The sequence below is a fragment of the Euprymna scolopes genome, chromosome 12 (assembly GCF_053919585.1).
Source record: "Euprymna scolopes isolate OS-2025 chromosome 12, ASM5391958v1, whole genome shotgun sequence".
In the NCBI taxonomy this organism is placed as follows: Eukaryota; Metazoa; Mollusca; class Cephalopoda; order Sepiida; family Sepiolidae; genus Euprymna; species Euprymna scolopes.
Window position 1 is genome coordinate 38819674 of NC_136493.1, and position 27832 is coordinate 38847505.

The 27832-nt window shown below is 36.5% G+C and overlaps 1 protein-coding gene across 1 annotated transcript in view; it reads left to right on the plus strand.

Moving 5' to 3' along the window:
• LOC145291034 (uncharacterized) overlaps window positions 1-27832 on the plus strand; it is a 199304-nt gene that overhangs the window by 13303 nt on the left and 158169 nt on the right. Inside the window, exon 2 of the mRNA XM_080136540.1 lies at window positions 13271-13746. Within this exon, the coding sequence (XP_079992666.1) occupies window positions 13617-13746 (130 nt within the window). The 5' untranslated portion in view covers window positions 13271-13616. The remainder of the gene's footprint in view (window positions 1-13270; window positions 13747-27832) is intronic.

The window sequence follows — 27832 nt, forward strand, 5'->3', positions numbered from 1 at the left end:
TTTATTTTTGGAACGACCTTGTACGTTCCGAGGATGCGTTAATGATATACATGATTGCATATGCACGGGTATGAAATGTCGGTATCTAGCCGGTGGATAGCGTTTCCTTTGATAGGAGGCATGGAAAGTTGATAAACAATAAAGCACTAAAATTTCTTGTCTTCGGGCACGGCTGAGCATCGCACAAAAGCAGATGTGCTGAATCCGCAGAGATTCCAAATGCATGGAATTACTTTCACTCCTTGTACTCGTATATCGGTCTGCCGCCATTCCAAGTATTGGTAAAACCTAGAAACGGGAAATGTGTGTCCCTATAGGCAAACACAGAAAACAAAACCTGTGGCTGTGGGGAAACAAAAACGCTTAATAAATACTATTGGAGCATTTTTTTTTTGTAATAATGTCGCTTTGAAAAAGCAAAAAAATATACATAAATTTGTGTATCCAAATCTCTCTAGATACTTTTTGTTGTTGCTGTTGTTGTAGTTAATATTTGTTGTTTTGTTGCTACTTTGTTATTGTTCATCTTCTCCTCCCCCTTCCCTTTTCCTCCTCCTTCTCGCACAATATTTCTGTTTATCAGAAGTTTTTGATCAGGTTTTATACTCTCTCATATTTTTGACGTTATTTTCCCTTCGCAAACCAACTTAAGCTTACCTGGACAACTGCTCCATAAAAGAAGGATATTTTCTCTTCTTCTCCCACAATTATTCTTAGTTTGTCAAAAGTAAATTTTATACTTTCTCACTTTTTTCTCGTTATTGTTCCCGTCCACAACCAACTTCAATTTACCATTTTTTTCATGTGATAAAACTATCTTCTTCTTCTTCTTCTTCTTCTTCTTCTTCTTTCGCGGTCATATATATATCCGAAGGTAACCTGATACGTATAGTTGTTTAAGCGTGATAGGACACCAGCATAGATGTTCAGTTTATCGATGCCTCCGTTCAGTCTCAAAAGACAAAGGATACTCCCTGCAGGGGAAGCTTCGCCTGTAATTGTGTGGCAAGGGTTACGCAATCCCAACAACACCTTTCTTGAATTGACACTTCCTGTGTCTAGTGGCAAGGAGAAGTACAGAACGAGTGGAAACAATGCTGAGATAAGCGGAGAGCACATACAGCACCTGGAAGTCCTAAATGATCACCCATATGGAACTGGTCAGGTCCATCGCTACTTACCTTCAGCGATCTGACGGAAACCAGTGTGTCAAAGTGATTATGCCGTATATATAGATGTTCAAACATCCCTATATACTCAGAGGTGATATGATACCCATATATAAGTGCCCCATCTATCTCAATATGGTAGAATACTCACATGGGTGTTCGAACGCCCCTATATACTCGAACATGACATGGTACCTATATAGATATATAAAACTACCTGGCAAATATACGCGGAGAACTAAGTGCGAGAGAAATACAAACAATTGCACACAAAGGAACGGTTAGAATCTCAAGTTTTTGCGAGTCATGGGTTTCCTGCTTTGGTAAGAAAAAAAAGCACAATAAAATTAATAAAAAAAATAGACATAGTGATATGGAATAAGATGAGAAAGTAGCAACCCTATTTGAAATTAGTGTTCTCAATGATGCCGGAATAAGGGAGTAAGAAGAGAACTGGATACCATGGTCTTATGGTCATCATGAAAAGAAATTAAAATCAAAGGAATTCAGTAATTATTGTACAGGGTGGGCCAAAATAAGGGTCCTATCTTTAAATTTGAATAACTTCCACAAAATAAAAGTTAAACTCACCAAACTTTATGTGTGTGTAGACTGACCCTTCCGAGATTTTTTTTGAAATAAACAAAACAAATTTTGGCCGAGAAACACTTCTTAAAACTTACATGAATTTATGAATTTTAAAAAATAGGACCCTAATTTTGGCCCACCCCGTATATACCGAATGCATGTAGTAGACGTATTAAATATGTACTCGGTGATTGTACTTGATGAGCAAAATTTTAAAAAATGTTCAAAAATTTTTTAAAAAGTTCGATTAAAATCTTTAAAAAAAAAAAAGAAGATTTCTCAGTTATAGTTTATAATAGCAAATGAACGTCTGGTATACGGTAAGGAGCTTCATCCATACTACTAATACTACTACTACTACTACAACAACAACAACAACAACAACAAACAAACAAACAAACAAACAAACAAAAAACAATGAAAAAAAGTTATTCTATCCAGACTTTTTGTCCGAATTCGTTAGTCGGAAGCTATGAAATCACAGTGGCGACCTCATTCCTCCTTTGATGCCCAAGGCATGTGCAGATTTTGTCTAATGGTCAATTCAGTAATATGTTTTTTTTTGTTTTTCTTAAAAGCAGATATGATTTTCCAAATACATAAAGTTATTAGTTGTGATTGATGGGTAATAATCTTTGCGGTAAGTTGTCGCCATATACAGCGTGTCCGAAAAGTCACTAACAGCTTTTAAACTTGAATAGATTCTTTATTTTTGATGATATCTTTCTGTTGTTTTAACACAATCTGACTAACAGATTGCGAAATGTAAAAATCGAAAATGCAAAAGTCTAACAATCTTTATTTCTAATATACCAAGTCTTTTAAACGTTGGCAGTTTTCAGCTTTGCATATTTGTGTTCTTTCCAAAACATTACTCGTGACTAGGGCTATGACAATAGCACATTTTTTTTCATGGTTTTGACGCTCGAATATATATCCGACACAGATACAGTTAATCAACCGAAAACCACATCACTCTATATAAGAGCATATAAAATATCAACGGAGACACACTCAAGAGTCAAAACAATGAAAAGAATATGCTATCTAGTATATATATCTAGTAATGACAGATTGCAGAATCTCTGGATTGCAATTTACCTCCCTTATTTCGTTCCTGATGTTTTCCTTCAATTATTCCAGGGCTCGGGGTTTGTTAACACATGTTTCGAATTGTGTTGTGACCTCCACGTGGGTATCTATCATTTTACGAGGAGTAAGGATGCTTCCAAGATTCGCATGGATAGCATGTCATGTTCAGATAGATAACGTATGTCTCGTATCATCCAACACATTGTCAATCAAGTCTTACCTGAATCGTAGTGTGGCTTCAGACAGGAGCGCAGCACGATTGACATGGTTTTTGTTGCAAGACAGCTCCAGGAGAAAAGCGTCGAGCAACACCAAAATCTATATATGGTTTTTGTAGATCTCGCCAAGGCCTTTGACACTGTGAACCGTCCTTTGCTCTGGGAGGTACTCGTCAAATTTGGCTGCCCACCAATATTCCTGGGTGTCCTGAAGGCTTTCCATAATGGATCTATAGCTCGCGTCTCCAGTTCAGGACTAAAATCTGAGCCCTTCCTGGTAAAATCGGGTGTGAAGCAGGGATGCGTCATTGCGCCCATCTTGTTTAATCTTTTTCTTGCTGTGGTTTCCAATGTTGCCAAACAGCAAATCCATCCTGCTGATGGGATCCGCCTCTCATACCGGCTGGATGGCAACCTCTTTAATCTGCGTCGCCTCCATGCCAGATCACGTGTGACAGAAGAAGCAATCCATGAATTGCAATACGCTGACGACACAGCTCTGGTGAGCTCATCTGAAGAGGGTCTTCAGCGCACCATCAACACTATCTCCAACATTTACTCCCGAGCTGGTCTAGCCATCAACATCAACAAAACAGAGGCACTTAACATATGTGAACACCGACAGGAACCACCAATGTTCACAATCAACCAACAGCCACTGAAAAACACTCAAGAGTTTACTTATCTTGGCTCAGTGCTCACTGACTCATGTGACCTAACAAGTGAGGTCCAACGGCGTATTGGTCTGGCTGCTGCAGCCTTTGGTAGACTCTCGCACAGAGTTTTTATGAACCGTAACCTCACCACCACCACCAAGGTTTCTGTCCATAGAGCAATCTGTCTCTCCATCCTCTTGTATGGCAGCGAGTCATGGGTGCCTTATAGACGCCACCGGAAAAAGCTAGAAGCATTTCATACCAACTGCTTACAGCGTATACTAGGTTTAAAATGGTGGCACAGGGTGCCACACAATGAAATACGCAGGCGCACTCAAATGGATCCACTTGAAATAATTCTAACTAATAGACAACTTAGGTGGCTTGGTCACACCATCCGGATGCCAGCAGAAAGGCTCCCACGCAAGGTCCTCTACGGAGAACTTGCATAGGGCAGACGCAACCCTGAGGGTCCACGTAAACGTTTCAAGGACCAACTAAAAACATCATTGAAAAAGTGTGGCATAGAATCCAACGCCATCGAACATGCTGCTGCTGATCGGAGAAAATGGCGAAACATCTGCCAAGAGGGCTTGGAAACTTTCACCTCCACCTATAACGACCGAGCAGAGCGAAGAAGACACCAAAGGCACGCGGCGCAGCGGGCAGACGGCATCTTCCCTTGTGCTGCCTGCGGCCGTGTATGCAATTCACGAATTGGACTCCACAGTCACCAGCGAGTCCATCAGGCGTAATCTATCTGGGACTGTTAGGCATGGTGCAACGTCATCGTCGTCAGCGACGGACTACTGAAGAGAAGAGATAACGGTCCCTCGATATCCACGTGGGTATCATGTCACGAGATAGTTTAAACCTTCATATGAATAACATGACAGGATCAGGATCATATAGATAAGAACACATAAAATTCTATGTAGTAATTCAATTCCATTTGAATAGAAAGGTACACTTTTAGGTTTAGGAACTTGATATATATATATATATATATATATATATATATATATATATATATATATATATATATATATAAACCGATGCGGATGACGGCTGAGAGCTAGAAACATGCATGTCCATAAGTATAACTTTTATACACGTAACATTTAATAATAGAAAAATAAATAAAAATACATCCCATAAAAATAAGGAGCAACTTATTTATAAATATCTATAAATATATATAAATATCTATATATATATATGAATAACGAAAAAACCGCTAACGCAAAGAAAAATATAAATAACAGCGTTTTGAGGCTGTTATTATCGGTAAAAAACAAATGATTTTATTATATATATATATATATATATATAGTACAGTACTCTTTCGTTATATCACAACTCATCAGTGGGGCTAGACTAGCACCATTCCCAAGTCGGATTTGAACATTTAACCATGGCCTATATATATATATATATATATATATATATATATATATATATATATATATATATAAGTAGTAGCATTCGTGTGTTTGTGTGTGTGTGCGTGCAACTCTTCTACAGCTGTCATCACTAGACCGATCATGGCCAAATGGCATAATAATGATCTCCCACCTAGGGATGGTGCACACCATTTCTCAAGGTTAAGATCAAAAGTCAAAGCCATAGCGTATGTACATATATACTCTCCTACAGCACATACCAATACAAAGATCACGACCAAATCTGACATGATTATGGTTTTCGACCTAGAGAGGGTGCACACTATTGGTCAAGATCAAGGTGAAAATTTAAGGTCGGGGCTTTGATAGTATATAAATTCATCTGTCATCTTTTTTTTTTTTTTTTTTTTAAATATAGAATTGCCCGATCGTCGAAGACAAGACTCAAGCAGGGGCGCACAGTCCACAGCGTTTTATAATTATATGGATATATAGGTTATTATAATCTATTCTGGTATTCCTTATCGCCTACCCGTTCACATCAGTTTTAATGTGCAGATAATCTAGAAGTTGACTTTAAGTCACATATTGAAATTACTTATTTCTTTTAATCTTGTTAAGGCTCAGTTCGTATCTTTCAAGCGTATTTATGTCTATTTCTTTCTGAGATTTTCATGGATGACTGTTACTGAGAAGAAATCGTCTCTAAAACTTCTTGATATTTCTTTCTTCATCAAATCTTTCTTGGATTTCATCTAATTAGATCCGTTGCTCTTTCTGCTCCTCATAAAAATCGGTTTACGAAACAGATTTTCACACCTGAGATTATTAGTTATTTCTGCAAATTTAATATCAGACCATGTATGCAGTGCTGTTGTGATTATGATGAGCATTCGTTTCCCCGATATCTTTATGGTTAGAATTCTTTCTAGTAAGGCATCGGGTACTTACGAGCGGGACTACTTTAAGGTTTCAAACGTCTTAAGTGAAAGTGTTTCTGTGGAGCGAACTGGATCTTAACTTGAAACACTCAGGTTGTCAGTCCATGTTGGTAAACACTTAGCCACCGTCACCTCCCAGTGCTGGTGAAAAGGGACTAATTAATCTCTGTCTAATTTGTCAGAGGAAATGTTAAAAAGGAATATATCAACTTTGTGCGTGTTTCTTGTGTAGTTATTGCGTTTTGGGTTGACACACGCACAAACGTGCAAAGTTCTTTATATAATTAATTCTGAAATTATAATGCGATAAATCTGCTGCATAACATAGGGAAAGTATGGAAGTTTGAGTCACACTCCAAATTTTTCTTTCGAACTCATTAAACTCTATATTTTAACGCTAAATACTTTATCAACCAAAATTCCATGAACAAAGCTTCTTTCTTAGAACTGCACTCGTGTGGAACTCTGTTCCGTCTGCCTGCTTCCCACCGGACTACAACTTGGATGTCTTCAAGTCCAACGTTAACAAATTCCTAATGAACCGCCCCCTTAAGTAAACACTTCATCAAATGTCCACACTAACGTAATGTATTTGCAATAACCCTTATCCCTGAGTGGCTTCCGGGCCTTGATAAGTGGTGATCACTGTGTAAAAAAAAAAAAAATCGAATTCTATTAAAATCCACTAAGCGATAATAATGACGATGATGGTCATGATCATAATGATGATGATGATGATGACGATAATGATGATCATCTCGACGATAATGATGACGATGATGTATAAATATGATGATAATGATTATGATGAAAACTGAGGAAGGACGTCAATCGTCTGTGACCTAGATACCGCAACTGTCTTTTTTGTTGTCATTGTTGTTGAGCATCCTTCATTCATGTCATATGAATCAGATGATTATTGTTGGCATTCGTTTCCCCGATATCTTTCCAGTTAGAATTCTTTCTAGTAAGGCATAACGTGCCGAAACGTATTTGCAATTTGATCCACCCCCATTTCTTATTCTCTGTAACCACTCTGTTACAAACGTGATGTTGTTATGGCATGTCTCCTTTAAAATTGTCTGATCTATTCCCTGTTTCCTTTGTTCCAGCTCGGTTGACTCGTTGGTCTAGTGGTCTCCATTAATCCGCTGTTTTGATATCTCATTGTGATAGAAACGACACAATCACGTTGACACACCTGTTCTCACCAGATCACCGAAGTTAAGCAACATTGAGCCTGGCCAATACCAGATGGGTGACAATTTGGGAAGGTGAGGCGCTGTATGTATCGCGAGGTAAAATACCAGGTTGAGAAACTGGCGCGGCCTATCCTTCTCTCGAAGGTAGATGGCACTCCATCTAGTTATGGCGTCGCGATAAAAAATACCCTTGATAGCCCTTGCGAAGCATCAAATATTCAGCTGCGGACAAAATTTGAATTACACTACAAACTCGTGTAGTGAGTTCAATCTTGGCTACGACCGCACTTGATGGACGATGGATTGTAATACACTTACAAATTCCAGTAGCTTATTCCCAAGAACTACAGGCGTGTGTGAGTTTCTTCCTGTCGACTGTTTTCTTCCTGTTTATAGGTTCAGTATTTTCAAAACTAAGGTCAAAAAGCATCTCCCGCCTTTGCGATAATCATCTGTCGTTCTTGTTAGCGCCTCTCTCAAGTGACATTACGCTTTGTCTGGAGCGATTTCCACAAAATGATCTTCTAAGTACGGTACGATCACATTTGTTTGATCACAAAAGATATTGCGCTTGGGCAGTAACATTTGTCTGACTATTTTGCAATACCAGGTCCTGTATGTGGGAGGACGGCGATACTTTCATTAAAGAAAACCCAACAAAAACAACCCCCCCCAAAATAAAACCAGAACTAACGTTTTTTCATTTGGAAAAATATACGACGGAGGCCCATTTGTAAATTTAATATTCACTATAAACTTCCTCCTTCGAGGGGAGCCGACACAACCAATCAAGTTTAATGCTGGACCAGATACCAGGTCGATACCTCCCTTCAGTCTAAAAAAAGCAACAATAAAACAATGGATACCCGCTGTAAGGGTAGCCGTGCGTATAATTTTGAGGCTAGGATTGTGCAATCTCAACCACACTTCCTCTGAATCGGTATTCCTTAGGTCCAGTGGCAAGAAGAGGTCCAGAACGACTGGAAACAATACCAAGATAAGCGGAGGGCGCATACAGCATCTGAAATTCCCAAATGGTCAATCATTTTAGTTCTGACCAGGTTCTATGTTGCTTCACTTTGGTGCTCTGATGGGAACCGGCAAGTAAACGTGATTAAGTAATACCAAGTATAACCTTCTAAATGCATAGATTCTTTGAATATAAAAAGCAACATAATATGCTAATTAAGGAATTTATATAAATGTGGAGCCACAATCTATTAAGTACTTATGGCTTTTAGATGTAAGGTGCATAATAATCTTCTCAGGACTTAAGGCCTTTATATATATATATTCACACAGGAATCATCACTTGTCAAGGCCCGGAGGCCATTCGAGGATAAGGGTTAATGGGTATACATTAGTCAATGTGATTATATCATAGTAAACATAAGTAGTGGGAATTTTGTAAATTAGATTTATTAGGTGGGTGGTTCATCAAGAACTTGTTTACGTTGGACTTGAAGACAATCAGATTGTAGTCAGCTGGAAAGCAGGCAATCGGAAGAGAGTTCCACAGGCGTGCAGTTCTAACAAAGAAGCTTTATTCGTTGAATCTACATTTAGGTCTAGGCATAGACAAGGAGTGTGGGAAATCATTGATAGTGGTTTTAGATAGACGGGTTTTTTCATGAAAGTTTGGCAAGGGGAGACCATAGATCGAAGCTCAGACGAGCACCTGCCATGAAAATAACGATCAAGCAGAGACAGGCTCGAAAGTCTCTTCTGTGGGAAAGAGGCTGCAGGAAAGAGAAAAGGGCACCCCCACTAAGTTACGAAGTCTATTTTGAACTCTGTCAAGGCAGGATAAGCTGCTTTTAGCAGCTCCTGCCCGGATGTGGTAACAGTATTCCATAGAATCATTGGGGGTTGAAAATTCAATACGCAGTGTAGACGACACTTCGCAATTTTCTAGTTTGAATTTCTTTGATTTATAAGCTCACTGTTTTTAGCAGTTTCTGCCCAGATGTGGCAACAGTATTCCATCGTTGGTCATACCTGACTTTTACATAGGTAGAGAATTGCATCAGGAGTGAGATATCTACTAGGTGTATCAGAATTTTTGGACAAGTCGCCATTGAAAACTTTTCATTAAATAGACTCTTCATGTATACACACTTCTAACCATAATTTTTATTTCAATAAAATGAGGAAAGACCAAAATTTAATATCATAAAAGGTTTCACCGAAAACAATATACAATTTTTTTTTTCATCAGTCTTATTAAAAAAAAAGTTCACGAAAAACAAAAAACGTAACTCGTGTGGATGTAATATATATATCTAACTGTGAAAAAATCACTTACGTGTTTCAAATTATTAATATTTGATTGCTTCTGATGTTCCGGTATGAGAATTTAATTATATTTATATATTTCTATGTATTTTTTAAATGAAAGGATTTTTCAACCAAGTACCGTGTCTCCGACGTTTGTTTATCAGCCATTAAAATACCCGTATGTAAAAAGAATTCTCACTTTGATATGTACGGAAGTATGGAAGGGGGACAAACCCCCGTTTCAATGAAGCGTCGAAGCGAAGCAAGCATGCCGGTTAAGAAGGATATTCAATTAGGTGCTTAATTAACTGTTAACGCGCCGACATTAACTGTGCATTTCTTCATAGAAGCTACTTGTTCCATGGTATGTTAAGCAATAAGCATTTTCTGTTAAATTGTGTTCATTGTACGTTGCCCCCCCATGTGGCCATAAAGTGGATGCTCATTTTACGTTAAATTATTATAGAAAAATGACCCCCCACTTTTTGACCACTAACATTTCTTCATAACTTGGAAACTACTCGTTTGTCGTAGTTTTAAAGGTTATTTCCGTTTTCAGCGCCCCCCGCCATGAAGCCTAATCTCCCTTGTGTACTTTTCCCATATTTCAGTAGAAGTCATTATTGTGCTACCATACTTGCGAAGTGTATATTTTTCATTTATGGATTTTGACCATTTACACATTGACCGAGCAACTTATTTTCGATTTTTTTTTACTATCTTAGAGAAATACCAGAACTTTCTTTTTAATATATTGCCAGTCTTAATTACTGAGAGAATTGTTTTTTTAAACATCGAAAAAAAAAAAAAAAACAATGACTAAAATAGAATAAAATATCCTCAGCGTCCAATATTGAATGGAAAATTATAAGCAGTAAATAAACTCCAACTGAAAAAAAAACAACAAAAAAATCCACCTGGTTTTCGAAAAAAAAAAAAAAAGATTTACACTTTGAACTTTACAGGTAAATTGGCAAAAAAAACTATTCTTTTTTTTGTTTGAAATTTGAATATTTTATTTATTGACCTTTTATGTTCAATTTGTGATATATAAAACTTTGCTAAAATAATTAATTATGTAAATCTAAATAGACATTTCAAAATGGGGGTGGGAATTAAAAAAAAACGTTTGTCTAAAATATTATATTCGGTTTATTGGAAAGAGCATAACATTTCCCATTGATCCTGAAAATATCGTAAGAATTGAATGAATAGATAAATTTTGATAGATTTTTAAAGTTAAAAAATTGAAAAATATTTAACTCGTAAAAACCAATTGATTTCATAACGTAAAAAAATGGCTGCCTAAAAGCGTGCTGGCACTTTGTAAACACTGGTTTTTGAAAGATAAAAAATAATATTTCTATTACTTTTTATACAACTTTAATAGTTTATTTTGGAAGTATAATCCATCAAGAAAATAAACAAACCACTTTTAAATGAGAAATTACGAGTTTTTTTATATGTTATTCACAGTTTCGTGTTGGGGGTGTCCAAAATTCTCCCAAAATTCTGATACACCTACTGGAGCGGTAGAAGGATTCCATTATTTTTCCAGCGAATTAAAATTTAAAGAGAGACACGATTTTTCTAAGTGCTTAGACATTCATATGTATGGAGCACTATAATATTCTAAATAGAGCGTGTACAGGAATTAATTCGTACCAGCTGCCAAATAATATTTAACACTGGTAGAAATGTAGGATCTTTTTTGCGAGCATAATTCATGTTTGTTTTTGTTATTACTTCGTCGTCAGTGAACGGGTGAAGGATCCGGTTTCTTAGAAGCCAGGCTTCTTGGCGCAAAACCAATTAAATGTCTGGATCGATCAATGGGCCGAATATCTTAAGCGATTTCGTATATGTTTACCCGTTTTCTGCGTCAAGGGAAAGATTATTCAAAATCACATCCCAGAACGGGATTCGGACGGATGAATGTTGGAATTGTATGTAGATATGCAGTCGTAAATCATTATTGATTTACGGTCAAGAATCACGGTAGAGAGTAGTACGCCAAAAAAAAACAACAACAAAAAAAAGTAGAATAAAGACAAATAAATAATAAAAAAAATGCAATAACACGATTTTCTGTGTTAGGCTGAGAGGGGAGATGCTGGAAGTGAATAAATCAGGACAGAAATGATGCGAAGAAAATAAAGTATTATATCAAATACTTATTTCGTTTTTAGGCCGGTTTTACTTTATTTATTGAATGGTTCCTTAGCACCAAGACACCGGTTTGTCTATCTGGGTCGGAGTCGATTAACGTCCTCCTCCTCCTCCTCCTCCTCCTCCTCCTCCATCATCATCATCACTTCTATCATTATCACCCATTAGATTTTGTTGACTCTCTTAAGCTGTAGTAAACCCATCTAGTGATGGCGTCACGATAAAAAATATAGCCTTGGCGAAACATCAAATATACAGATACCGACAAGATTTGAATTACGCTACAAATATGTCTTACTTCATTCCTTCGGTTTGGACTAAAGTTGCGCAATCTCCAGCAACACCTCTGCTGAGTCGACATTGTTGAATACCAGTGGCATATGGAGGTTCAGGGCGACTGGAAACAATGCAGAGATAAGCGGAAAGCACATGCAGCGCCTAGAATTCTCCAAAATCACCTATCTAGTACTAGAAAGGCTCAACGTTGCTTAATGTCAGTGATCTGACGAGAACCTGCGTCAACTTGATTATGCCGTGCATTGGTTAGGTTCAGTGGCAAGAAGACGTCCAGGACGACTGGAAACAACACCGAGATGAGCACATACAGGGTCTGAAATTCCGATTATATATATATATATATATATATATATACAGAGAGAGAGAGAGAGAGAGAGAGAGAGAGAGAGAGAGAGAGAGAGAGACAGAGACAGAGATAGAGAGAGATAAAGCAAAAGAGAGAGAGAGAGAGGATATAGAGAGACTGAGACAGATAGAGAGAAGGGAGGAGGAAAGACGAAGTACGAAGAGAGAGAGAGAGAGAGAAAGAGAGAGGGTCTACCACTCTCTTTATCTCTTATAAATAGATATATAGGGCTGTAAAGACGAAACAGAGATAGATAGATAGATAGATACACACAGAGAGAGAGAGAGAGAGAGAGAGAGAGAGAGAGAGAGAGAGAGAGAGAGAGAGAGAGATAAAGTGAGAGAAGGGGGGGTTAAAATAAAGAAGTTACGCACATTTTAAAACTTTTCTATTTTGATTTGCATCTCATCGGGCAACGCCCGGTAGGCCTGTTTGTATCGTTGACAGTACAAAAACTAGCCAAGTATTCCTAATTTACAAATCTTTAGTTTATAATTATTACAATTATTATTGAATATATAATTATTTTCATGTTTTTCTTTAACATGTCGAAACTTCAACTGATCTTTCCAAATTGAACGTGTTGATCTGATGCTCTGTGATAATAATTAGTAAGCAAAAAATACATTTGATCAGATAAATAAAGTTTTGTCGTTTTCATAGCATTCTCGGCGAATACCTTATACAGTATGGAAAAGTAAGGCTCAGATAAGACGTTGGATAATCCTTAGGGTTTTCGACAGAGGTAGGTAAGATTACGACTGGCCTATGGGTTTGCTTTTTATATATATGTGATACCGATTTGTAATAATTCAAAACGGGTTGATTTGTCGTAAAATTAAATCCACCATTTATTCTTAAAATTTGGTTTTAAGAAAGAATTAACAAGACGATTTGTTTTTCAACTTTCAGAGACAAGCATTAAAACATTTGGATGTTACCATTCCTATTCCGAAAATCACCCGAGAATTCCAACATTCAATTTTCATCATGTCGCCGCATTTCAATTCGCGAATATTTTCCAAACAAGAAAATGGATTCCTAAAAGAGTGACACTTTTTACTGGATGGCTTGCCAGTCCGTAACTATTAATATATATAATTTATTTATAATTACTATGGTATTAACTTGCTTTCTAACACTTTGATATATTCATCGTAAAAGCAGCATACATGAAATGAAATTTTTGATGACGATTGCTGAAGATCAATGCTTTCGTTAAGGATATCGTGATTGTTACTTGAAAAAATAAAAGCGGATGGCTTCCCTCTTCGAAGAAGCTATTCGAATATTTTCTAAACCATCGCCAGAACGAACAGACCACGAATGTAAAGTTTTGGTTCCATGGTTAAGGCAGTTAAGCCCTTTGTTGGAACCGCATGCAATAGGTAAGTTGACATCCATGAGCATTAAGATACGTCTTTTTTCCTTCTTTTTCTTCTTCTAGAATAACAAAAAATGCTACCCTTGTAATCATTAATCAAATGCTAAAATTCAACCATATTTAGTAAAAAAAAAACAAACAAAAAAACCCCTTCAATCTATGCTTGGATTGGCCACCAAAGTTCGTTATTTGTTTTCTATTCAATATCAAGCGCAGCTGAATATAACGCCAAAATTGTTAATAGCTTTCACCTTCCCCACTTAGCGCTGCGCTGACTTTGGCTTTAATGTTTCTCTTCTGTCAAAGTTTAAGATAAACTCTACAGATAACATTCTGGGGTTAAGGTACGGCGAATGTGAAGCCCAATTTAGAATCACAACTTCTACTGATAGGACGATCACAAAAGTGTACTTCTATATCATTTAATAAAACAAAGACTGTTGGAAGGTCATACTTAACTTTGGTGGACAAGTCAAGAATAATCTGAAGTTTATTTCTGATTTTTCCCACAAAATGGCCACTCATGAAATCATTAATAAAATTTACAATCTTTTTTGCAACCCAATCATAGTTGGTATAAATAAATATAAGTCTATGCTGCACTAGTCCACTAAGATTCAGTATTTGCATTATTACTAGGGCTATGTCAACAGAATATTTTTTTCATTGTTTTGACTCTAGTATATATCCGGCACAGTTAGACATAGTTAATCAACCGATAACCACATTACTCTATATAAAAGCACATAAGATATTAACGGATACATGCCCGGGAGTCAAAATAATGAAAAGAATATGCCGTTTTTCTAGCCATATATATTACTGTTCTATAATAAACACATACAACATACACATTATCAATTACAGTTTGCTCTTTGTATTGCCTTCGTTTTGGTTGTGATCGCCTTTTGCAGTTTTAGGATAGACATTACTTTATGCAAAATCCACAGATAAAAATCTGGAGCTTATCGTCCCGTACGTGTAAAACAGATTTCAGAATTAAACCTTCTACTGATGAGACGATTACCAAAATGCCTCCGAATGTCATTAAACAGCGATAAAAAAAGAGTCAGACATAAACTTGTAACGTGGCAGTTACATGTTAACACAGACCGTTGTGTATAAAAGTCTTGCAAAGAAATAAACGAAAGAAATTTAACACTTCTTTTTTTCAGTTGAAAGATTTTATTACCAAGCCACCGTACACGTATTTTCCAAACCAGCGACAATATGGTCAATTAGTTGCTTAATCTTCGGCTATAATCAGTTGTAATGTGTTTAATTCGTCTTACTGTATGCGGTTGTTTGAATATATTGTTGAAAGTTCGGTTTGCATCTTGCTTAAAAGTTCTTGTCATGCTGCAACGAGATTAAAAACCACCACAACAACAACAACAACAACAACAAAAACAAACAAAACAAAAACTGCGGTGTCCACACCTGCTTTTTATCGGCTTTCCTTTCCCTTCTTTTGATTCCGCTGTGACGTCAAAATCGCGACACGGCTTGGTCATTTGCATACATGTTAGTGGCTTTACTACAAACTAAAGTTTATTTTTATCAAATATGGGTAGATTGCAATAAGAACTATGGACTTTATTTTATGAACGATTCGATGGCTGATATTTTTGGAGTCTCTCTGCATTACTCCAAAAGAGGGAACATACTTTTTTTTTCTACTCTCTACTTGGATATTATACTCTCTTTCCTGCTTCCCATAATTTATCCAATCTCAAGGATATACAAATGATTCTTAAAAGAAGACTTTTCGTTATGACAATTTCATTTCACGTGCAAGGTAAGTGAGATTCCATATTATTTTCATTTATTTAGACCATACACTTATACGGATTTAAATGTGCAATCTATAATATAAGTGTGTACACACACACACACACACACACACACACACACACACACACACACACACACACACACACACACACACACACGATGTTCTTTGCAGTCCCAAAATAAGGCTTCTTTCTTCAGACGAAATCAAAGACCCATTTAAAAAATTAATTCACGAATTTCTACTAGAGCGACGTACGAGTAAACGGCTCTAATTACAAACTCACTAAATTCGCCGTAGTAACTCCACATTGAACACATTACATCTCGATATTTATCTACCTTCAACAGCGAGATGACGAGACACAAGGGTCAGAAAATTGGATTAAAAAAACAAAAACAAAAACACTACCGTTCTAGAGGAAGAGAACTGTGGCTTGCAAAACATGCCTGGGCGGTCCCGTTGGCATTTCCCAGAAGGGGTGCTCAGATAATTAGCAATGGTCTGACTCTTTCTCAAAGAGTGGACAAGGCAAATTTTTGCAGGTTGGCCTCCTATTACTGCGCAGGAACCAAACTTTACCTCAGCTAACAGGGGAAAACGCTTATTTCGACAGACGGAAGCAATGGCACTTTCTAGCCTCTTTCCTGATTCTTCCAACTATTCACGGTAAAAGCATTCTGACTACTTGTAATAATCCTATCATTCAAATTAAATTAATCAGCCCAAGACACTTCAACGATATTTTCTCGTTTTTTATAAGTACAAAGTGAAACGATAAAATTGTCACCCTAAAGAAAAGAACACTAAAGCTTTATTTCAAAACTTTTAGTGAAAAAAAATCAATTCAGGTGACTTGATTATGTAGTAGAGCTGACATCTATTCAATATAACATCCTTCAACCTCAATCACAACCTTGATACGGGTCCGGAACTGGGAGCATGCCTTTTTCAGAAGCGCCGGCGGGAGCTCAGCGAATACTCGGCGGATGACGGTAATCAGATTAGCTTTGGTGTTATGGGAGGTCATGTTGGTGATGTTCTCGACGTATGATCAAATGAAGTAGTCCAGCGGGTTCAGGTCGAAGAAGGAGGTGGGACCAGTTAGAGAAGGGTACAAAGTCGTAGCACTCTTTCTGAAGCCAAGCCTGGGTCTATTTAGACTTGTGGATCGGCGCCAGGTCCTGCCGCCACGCTCAGTGTCTGCCAGCGGCAACCTGATTGTATCAGAGAACCATTAAATTCTTCTGGACATCCAGGTACACTTTGATGTTGGGGTTCAAGCCGACTTAGAATATGTGCAGTGGCATGATGTGGCCCTCGGTTGAAACCACATAAAAGCTAATAACTGTGGCCGGAAATTTCGTTGAGCTGTACCCTCAAGCGTTGAATTGTCCGGATTTGCGTTTTGAGGGTGTTAGCAATGGTTTTATTGACATAACTTGGATCGCTCGTTGAACATTATGTCACTTTCAGACATGACAGAAAGCTCCTATCACTCTTGGAATTTGTACACGACTAGCTAACTAGTAGAAGGTCTGTAACAAAAAAGAAAACCGGTTTTAATCAAACGAAAATGGAATCATGTCGTCTTTTCTAGGGCGACAGTTTCATCTTTCCAACCTGTATCAACTACCTTTCCTTCTTTATGCAATGTGGTAGTATTTATTTCTAAATACATGTAACTTTGTTTTCTAGCAACAGTTTTAGTTACTATTTTCGAAATATGCAAGTATATTAATTTATTTCTGTATTTTCTGTGGAGGAATTTATTTTTCGTTAACACTGGTCGGCAACACACCAAAGGCCGTAAATGACAAGGTTCTCTCTAATTCTCTTTCTTCTGATCTTGAGTGTGTGGTACAGTGGGGGGGGGGGAAGAGGTTGCTGTTTTTTTTAATGCACCCAAAACCAAGCTTCTATCTTTACATCATCAACGCTCTTATCCCCATCTGGCATCAATTGAAATGGATGGTTCTCGTCTTGGGGAGGCTCCATGTTTTGACAAGCCTCTGGGGTTGACCTTTACTCCTGATCTGAAATGGAACACGTACACCAGGTCTGTTGCCAAGGACGCTGGGAAAATGTTGAGATCCTTTTACCGCCCCAGAAGATATCTCACTAATGATGCAATTCTCTATCTATATAAAAGCCAAGTACGTCCAAGAATGGAGTACTGCTGCCACATCTGGGCAGGAGCTGCTAAAAACAGCCTATCCTGCCTTGACAGAGTACAAAATAGACTTCGTAGCTTAGTGGTGGATGCCCTTTTCTCTTCCCTGCAGTCTCTCCCCCACAGAAGAGACGTTGCGAGCCTGTCTTTGTTCTATCGTTATTTCCATGGCAAGTGCTCGTCTGAGCTCCAATCTCTTGTCCCCCCTCGCCAATCTTTAACGAGAAACACCAATCTGGCTGAATCTACTGTCAATAATTTTCCCCACTCTTTATCTGTGCCTAAATCCAAACGTAGATTCCATGAGCAGACCTTCTTTCTCAGAAGTGCACTACTGTGGAACTCTGTTCCGTTTGACTGTTTCCCACCTGACTACAACTTGGATGTGTTCACACCCAACATAAACAAATTCCTGACAAACCGCTCCCCTAAGTAAGACACTCTATCAAATCTCCAATACTAATGATTACTACAATACCATCTCATTGATTACTGTACACGCAATAACCCTTGTCCCTGAGTGGCCTCCGGGCCTTGATAAGTGGTGACCTCCATGTAAAAAAAACAAAAAAACAACAACAAACAAACTTGAAAATCCAATGACACAATGGAAATCTTCAATCTAACTCATAACATTATTAAACATGCATAATATTGGTTATTGTAATCTCGACATCAGCATTGTTTATTTCTGTATTTTGTTCGAAATTCGAAATTGTAATCAAGAAAAAAGTTATTCTTTTTAATGAAGAGAAATGATTTCATTTAATAGCTAAAATTTAACATTTTAAAACTAATGCTGTGAGATAAGCAACTGAAACGTGTTATTGCTTTATTATAAATGAAACTAAAAACCTTAGATTTAAAAACGATATCAAATTCTGCACGCGCATGCGCGCGCTTATTCTCTCTCGCACGCACGTGTGCTATATCAACACCGTAAATGCTAAAGATTATCTATACATATATAAATTTGAGTTTTTGTCGCGCTGATATTGGTATTGAAATCTTACTTTTTCTATTTAAAAAAAATATTAAAACGAACTCCTTTATATAGTCATCGATATGCGAGCGACTTCATGAAGGTAAACTAATTTGCGTAGACCTTTGAAAACGAACATTGATCAATGAATTATTAATTGTGATAATTAAATTGATTGACTTACCGAGGGTGGCTCGGTGGGAAGGGAAAGACACTCATGGCTGTGAACGGCCCGGCCTGGTGTTTGTTAATGAAGAAAATAGGATGTCTATTCCTTATAGCTTAAATAGACATTCCAGTCTCGTTTCAATCTCGCTGAACGAGAGATTGAGACTACAAAAAGAGTCACCTTTGTAGGCTTGTTGTTGTTGTAGTTTGTTCTTGTCGTTGTTAGAGATCTATCAGACCGGTACGACAACTGTTAACAGCGCGTTATATTTACAAGAATACGTTTGCTTGTAAGCAACGAGGTAATTTTTCGTTGCAAGCTAAACATCTTTTCTTCCCCCCCCACTCGTCGGTAGGAAATATCGACATAATAGTTTCTTATTGTATGATTAGTTTCATTTAACTATTGCGCTCAGTTCTATTTATATATAATTACGTAGGGTCCTGGATATGACCATAAACTATATCTGATGGTGAGGCCCCAGCTTGCGGGCTAAGGGAAGTGTGGAGCCACCCTTTAATTGCCATTGCTCCCAGATCCACTCCGAACCGGAGTGGGAGTACCTGTTAGGGTCCCTACTACGGGTTTAATAGACACCGACTTGAAAAAAATATCCTATTAAAAAAATTTTCTTCAAAATAACTGGATTCGGCATTAAAAGGTTGATATGCCTGAAAGGGCTGATATGCCGTAAAACGAAAACAATCAACCAACCATAATTACGTAGCATTTAAGATGAAAAAGTTCTAGTACATATATATCTTCAGAATTTGAGAACATATACAATTATTTCTACAGCTAGACAACTTTGTAGCTCACTAGAGCCATTACAGCCAACAAACCGGAAGTCGAAGACTCGAGTTTCACCCTAATTTGGGGCTCATTAGTTAGACACATCGGAACTCGGGATTTGAAACCCGAGCCTCTTGCATGCAAGGCGAGCACTCTACCAACTGAGCAAACACACCACACACACACAAGATAGCCTATCATCTGACACAGATCAAGCAAACCGCGGTGAAATCCGACAGTAAATTGAACCTTCCTTGTACCGAACAAGAGACGTGGTAATTGCAACCAGCTATAATCCACAAGCAAGATTTTTATACTCATACTAATATTACCCAATGCAAGAAAAGGTTTGATATATCGTAAAATAATAAAACAGAACCAGATTGAATCAACGTTTAAAAATCAATTCACAACAGATTATCCATTAACTGCACAAACGAGCCTGGATTTATAATAAGCTGAACAAATATCAGTCGACGGGCGGCTTCCGATGAATTAGCAGTTTATACAAAGAAATTTGGTTTTGTTCGTCTTTCAAGACGTGACTGGAGTTAAATTGCAAGAATTTCTACGTCTGATCTCGGAATTTGTCTTTTCTTGTTTTCCTTTTTTTTGTTCTGGTTTGGACTCGGTATATTTTCCATCCTTGATCTGATTCTTTTTTCCCCCGATGCGAAATGCCATCATTTAATTGTTTATTTGTCGCTGTTTCGTACCTGCCAAGTCGACACTTGCACCATCCAGTGGAGAGCGGCGAGGTGCACGTCAATTTTAATTCGCCTACCCCATCCTCGTTCTTGTTGACATGTGATTACTTGCCTTGTCACAGACTGGACATTTACATTGTCAATGTAGATTAATTCCGGCTTGTCTTCGTGTATTTTACCCAATGAATATAAAGAGCATATGCGCATGTCAGTTGATGATGTCCTTATACAAGAGAAATATGTTTTTTTCCCCGTTTTTATTACAATTAACATTATCTATTTTTATTCTCATTGTCACCTGTTACTCATGGAGACCACAATCTCCCCCAAAGAAGAGGTAATACATGGAAAGGTAGTTTCATCACAACGGAACTGATACTACACAACCCGCTCCCTGAATTGAGCATTAAAAAATAATACATTAATCTGAAATAGTATACAAAACTAAATGGACCATTAAAATATAGTACGATAGTACAATTAATAAAAGTAAAGCAATAGTTTGGGCCTCAAACAAACGTATATTACATCGCCATTAAAAAAAATCACTATATTTAAACACATCAATGTGTCATTTTAAACCTTATACAACACCCAAACGTTCTTAGTATAATTATCCATCACATGTTTCAGCATTATTTAGATTGATAATGTGTATTATTTGAATTATTAAGATTGACATTTTCACAGCATTTCATAAACTTCGACCTTCATCAGGTTCGTCTATATCGAATTTAAACTAGAATCCTTTATTCGATCCACACCGATAGCTCGTGCTCGTTCCGTAATCCATGACCCGGTAAACGTTTTAAGAAATCCTTAACCGTATTCTTAGTATCGCCTACACTGAGGATTGAAGATTCACCGTTTGAAAGAATGTTACATAGAACTGATTATTACTTAGAATTTATATCCGTTGAGTCTAGGATTCTTGCGGACCCAATTCTTCCGCACAGATTATCGAGTTCGACATACAGATTTCAAAGTTCGACATGCAAGTTCCAGAGTTCGACATGCGGATTCTCGAGTTCGACGTGCAGATTCTCGAGTTCGACATGCGGATTCTCGAGTTCGACATGCGGACTCTCGAGTTCGACGTGCAGATTCTCGAGTTCGACATGCGGATTCTCGAGTTTGACGTGCAGATTCTCGAGTTTGACGTGCAGATTCTCGAGTTCGACATGCAAGTTTCAGTGTACGACATGCAGATTCATTGTTTTATACGTACATGTTTATCATACGAGGGCCGTCCAAAAAAGAAATGCTTCCATTTCATTTAACTAAAAATGAAAGTGCTACTAAGACGATAATGACATCATCAAAACCAGCAACCTTTTGTTTCAGAATTTATTTTTTCTACATAGTCAACATCATTCTCAATGTACTTTTGCTAGGAATTCAATGACACATATTTGCTTCAGATGCACGTCCATGACAGAGGTTGCTTTCTTAGACTATCACACCGTTAATATCTGCAACAAAGTAATGGAACTTTCAGGACATGAATACATAAGTGAACTATTACAATTCAATTTGCAATTCCTTCTGATCTATTAGGGCGGAATAAAAAGAAGAGACATTACTTTAGTACACCCCTCGTACTAACTTTTGTATTTTTCTCCACTAAACCATCAAATATTTTACTTCTTATTTTAAATTTTCTTATCAGTTTATTCAAGCTGGTGATGGGGTATCCTACCGGATGCCAAACATTCACCTGCTTACTCAGATATTCCAACCGAGAAAATTTTAAAAGTTCCAGCCGGCCCTTTAAAGTGCAATTGTTTGAATCTCTCTTGCACTTGGTTCACCAGGTATATTTTATATTTATATAAATACTAGGTAAAGATGTAAATTGACATGCCCAGGTAGTGGATACAAACTGCACAAAGAGCGAATAAAAATCAATACAATTTAAAAATGTCAATTGATTTTTCCGCAAATATCGTGATAGAGCAAAATGTCCGTAATACAGAAATATGTACGATTTAAAAACTGCGATGTAGTCTGGCCACAAAAAAAAGTCATGCATAATACTGCACACCCAATTTCCGCCTACACCCTCTCGATGTCGGTGTTTGAACCATCAACTTCAAACGATATTATTGATCTATGCACTTTTATCGTTTTTTTTTTTACGTTTTGTTTCTTTTTATTGAATATTGAATCAAAAATAAACATAGAAATAATAAATCAATAGAATAATATATATATATATATATATATATATATATATATATATATATATATTCAGACCGGACTTGAACTTCCTTTTATAAAAATGCCCTCGGATCAGCGTAAATAGAAATTACGAGTGTGTTCGTGTTTCAACAAGTTTCCTTAAATACATGAGTATTCTTTGAGTATATTTGTGCTTGGATAATACGATCAGAGTTATTATCGTTGTATATTAGAAAATATATGACGAGACTACCGATGTTGTCAAGAAGTTTTTTTTTTATGTTACTGATGTCATTGTATCATAGAAAGAAGATGTTGCTAGAGTGACTGCAAGAGTTAGGAGCGGATGGAATAAGTTCAGTGAAATCCTGGCATTACTAACCGGCAGAGTGTTACCACTGTATGAAGTGTCTACCAGGTATGTTAGGATGTATGATCTGACCACGGGCATGTAAAGCAAAATTCGTTCTTCAAACTGTTATCTGAGTACACTTTCATTTATTTAGAGTATGTTTAAAGTATTACAGCATATAGTCGTAGTATGAAATTTTTCCACCTTTATTTATATGATCTTTTTGAAAAGAACCATGCCCGTCGAAAAAATTAATCAGTTCCTGTTGTGGACTAGTGCTAGGGGTCACAAATGAAAGAAACCACAAGTAGTGTAAAGTGTATAAAATATAACATGTATTTATTATAAAGAATACAGGAGCCATAAAGGGGTATGAGAGGAACGCGTTCGTAGCATGCGGTTAAACATGGTATGGATTTCTCAATCTAGTCTCTAAAACTAATGGTGTTTATAGAACTGGTTTATTCAACTTAGTTTTTAAATAGCGGTGATTTGTACCCCACAGCAGTCCCTTTCTCACATAATTACATCATGATAATATATTATAATTATATTCGAAAACAAAGCTACATAAAAGGGAGGTCACTCTCATATTCTTGTCCAGAATTGCCATATTGGTGATTTTAAAAACAAATTTTGTGAATCTTGCCATTTTTTTAAAACGGCTTAGCTTTAACAATTTGTATTTGGCCTTCATCGTATAAAAGCGTAAAGCACGTGCTAAACAAGATACAAACAGAATATTATATAGATAAAATATTAAAAAATGAACTACAAGAAAATAACGAAAATATATTTCTAAGCGAAATAAAAAAAAATCGAAAATGGGGGGAAAAAATTAAGATTAAGAAATCGGGTAAAATTCTAATACAACAAATAAATAATCAAAACGAAAAGAAGTTGCAAAGAAGATTAACGCATTTCAAAACTGAAGACAGATAAAAAATGCTTGGACATCGAAAGGAAATACAATTGTGGATTATATTGAGCGAAAAGTCTAAAACAAAAGGAAAGGATGAAAAATAAAATAAAGTTATACGAAACAAAACAAAGTAGTCGGTTTATTTCACAAAATTAGATAGTTTGTGTTGATAAAAATCGCATAAGTCATTTTCTACTATCTTTTTGCTTTCTATATATTTTTTGATGCTAACAATGTTTAAAAAACACAGTCAAGAATGAAAAATAAAGTATGAAAATCGGACATTGAGATTGGAGAGATTATGAAAAAAAAAAAACGAAAAAAAAAAAAGATGGAAAACAGATTAATAAAGAAAATGGTATTAGAGATGACGACACAAGGAGAAAAAATAATGACGGACCAAAGAATACGCTTTTTAAGCTGAGGATGAAAATCATGATGAAACTAAATAATTTAAGCCGACTTTGGATAGCTTTCCGTCGGTTCTCTGTTTTAGATTTAATCAACCGTTTTGCAGTTATTTAACGGAATACATGCGGCTTTAGCATTGGCTATCTTCCTACATGCGATGCTTCTATTCAGTCTCAAGAGACAATGGATATTCTCTGGAAGTGCAGCTGTGCGAGTAATTGTGAGGAAAAAGTTGCGCAATCCACCTACAAAACCTCTCCTGAATCCTGGAGTCCACTGTCACTCCGTGAGTCCAGTGGCAAAAAGAGCTAGGCGACTGAAAACAATGCCGAAATAAGCGAAGAACACATACAACACCTGGAATGCTCAAATGGTCACCCATTTTTATTACTGATCAGGCTCACCGTTGCTTAACTTCAGTGATCTAACAAGAATCGGTGTGTCAACGTGATTATGCCGTACACATCGTTATTAAACATTAAACGAACAGTTCGCATATGTCATTTCTAACGAACGTGTAAGGTACACGTGTGTGTTATCGCTAGTGAGCGATCAATAATAATTAGTTTTTCAACGAACGTGCGGGATCGCTGGTCCCCATTCTCCGATCGTGGTTTTTCCCTGCGTGGTTATTGACCCCCTTGTGGTTGTGATCATCTGTTTAACTGAAGATGAATATACTCATTCATGGAAACAATGGATACTTGCTAGGTTTTCAAAGGTTTTATTTAGAGAGTTTGTACTTTAGGGGAGAGACCACATAAATTATTTCTTACTTAATATTTTAATTTTTTTTACTTAGCTTTAAAATAGTCAAAATAGTCGACGCGTGGGCACAGTTTTGAAGCAATATTCACTTAGATTATCTCTACATTTTCCACACCTGTTGCTTTTCTCGCTTCCAGAGTCAATTTATCTCGAAACTGTTCTCTTCTCCGAATACGTGACGTAATCTATTTGTAATATCCCTCTAGGGAACTAACATAGCTACAAGTAGTCTATTTCTATTTGCCGTCAGGATATCCTGACATGTACTTTATCTTGACGCTGAAATCATACTAGTTAACATTATCTACTTACTGGTATAGTGTCATAATATATAACACTTGAATTCAAATTATAATCTTTAGACATGCAAATGTATATACACGTGAGAATGTGTGTGCATATGTGTAAGGACAACTCTTAACCTATATACTAAACGAATTTTGGATCTACACGTGAAATTTGGTATATAGGGTATTCAGACATGTGAAAAACGTTAATCGGTTATCAAGCGGAAAAACGCCTGTTAAAATGTCAAACTTTAAAAATTAGTAATTGGGAGTCATCGGATTTTTATGTTTGTAAACTGTTTCACGACTGCGAATGCGCGGCTCTGAAACATGGCCGCTTCCGTCATGTTAAGAATAATTAGTTTTAGAAACATTTTTTAAAGATAGCTGGCCTAATGGTTATCGTACTTGACTTACTGTCTTTAGGTTTTGATTTCAATCTCAGCTGGAGTATTTTTTTTATTACTTATAAGAAGGGAACTTTTAAGAAAAATAAACAATAACACTAGCATGTAGGCAGTTTCTTTTTGTTTTTTTCAATTTCATTTTTTAAATGAATTTAATATTACATTTAATATCGGGAAACCCCGGGTAAATCTGCTAGTATATATATTATATTTTGACAAGAATATTACATAAGAGCATCATATGGTGTATTTCCTTATGTGTTAAGACTGTTTCTGTTATATAAGGGGTTTGAAACGACATCACATAGTTATATGTTGTATTCTGGGGGTGTATATAAACGTTATAAAGTATTACAGGGTTATTCAAAAATCAAGAGACTTTATTAAAAAAATCAAGAGACTTTATTCAAAAATATAAATACTTTATTCAAAAATCAAGAGACTTTATTCAAAAATCAAGAGACTTTATTAAAAAATCAGGAGACTTTATTAAAAAATATAAAGACTTTTTCAGATATAAAAAAAAATTATTTTTAAATTTTACCTTTAATGGTAGAATCAAATCAAGGTATAGAGAACAATATGAACTCGGATGGTTCTGCTAACAAGAAACCCAGAGTAATGATGAATGAATCTCTTTTTGAGTTAATAAAAAGGCTTGTTGGGCAAAATGTACCTGCAACGGAAATTATGCAGATGACAGGACAGAGCAAGTCTACTGTGTATAAAGCAGTTTCAAAGATAAGAGAAAATCCAGATTCCTCTTATTCTGAGAATTATGGAAAATCAGGGCGACCTACAACACAGCATCCTGACTTGGTAAACAAGGTTAAAAATATTATTAATGAAGACCAGTCGTTAACTCAAAAAGGGATTCAAACAAAGTTTGAAGAAAAATTTGGATTTACCCCGAATCAAACCTCCGTTTGCAGACTTTTGAAGGAAGCGGGGCTAACAAGAAAAAGGCTGAAGAGGAAGGCAGCTGTCGTTAACACGAATAATCACCGTGAAAAAATGAGAGAATACGCCAGGGGTTTTGTGGGATATCGAAACCGCGAAGTTTTGTTTCTGGATGAAACAGGCTTTAATTTGCACACATCCAAAAATTATGGATATTCGCAAATTGGTGTAAGCCCAGTTATTATGTGCCCCCTTCTAAAGGACAAAACCTATCAGCCTGCTGTATTATTTCACAGTTCAGCTTATCCTATTACAAACTGATTGATGGATCGTTTAATGGGGAGAGGTTTCTTGAGTTTCTCGTCGGGGCTGTTAATGAGGGTGTTTTAAGGAGAAATGTAGTCTTAGTAATGGATAACGCCCCAATCCACAAGACAATTGTTGTTAAAGAGTTTTTAGAATCTCACCAGATTGAAGTTGTATATCTTCCCCCCTACAGCCCCGACCTTAACCCTATAGAAATTTATTTTAGTATGGTTAAGTCTAGATACTCGGCCATAAGACCTCGTCGTGCTGTTACTAGGGAAGAATTAAAAATTCATGTTGGTAATGTTTTGGAAAACTTAAATGGGGAGGATGTGCAAATTTTTGAAAATCTCATAAGAAAAATGTGGGACCTAATCTACCAAGTAATAACAGGTGTTGAATAAATGAAATTATAAAGTCTTTATATTTTTGAATAAAGTCTCTTGGTTTTTGACTAAAGTCTCTTGATTTTTGAATAAAGTCTTTATATTTTTGAATAAAGTCTCTTGATTTTTGAATAAAGTCTCTTGGCTTTTGAATAAAGTCTTTATATTTTTGAATAAAGTCTCTTGATTTTTGAATAACCCTGTATATAGCTGTATAACGAGCGTATATATGTTTGTCTTGTGTATATATCGGGTGTATATATAACGTCTGTTTCTATAATGAGATTCTTTTAATTTATGAGTGTTAACGTTCTGATATGTGATTAGTCTAGTGTATTCTCTATTAAGTGTTGATATGTGTGTTCGTAAATTAACAATTTGTATATATATCATTGTCGATTGGAACACCAGCAAAACATAACTCAAATATTCCTTCCATGCGTCCTGAAATTAAAGTGAAAACGCTCAGTCGCGAATTGTATTTTGATATAATCAGTTATTCCTTGCTGGGTTCTTTTGCAGAGTTGGAACGCTTTGTATAAGATTACATTTTTT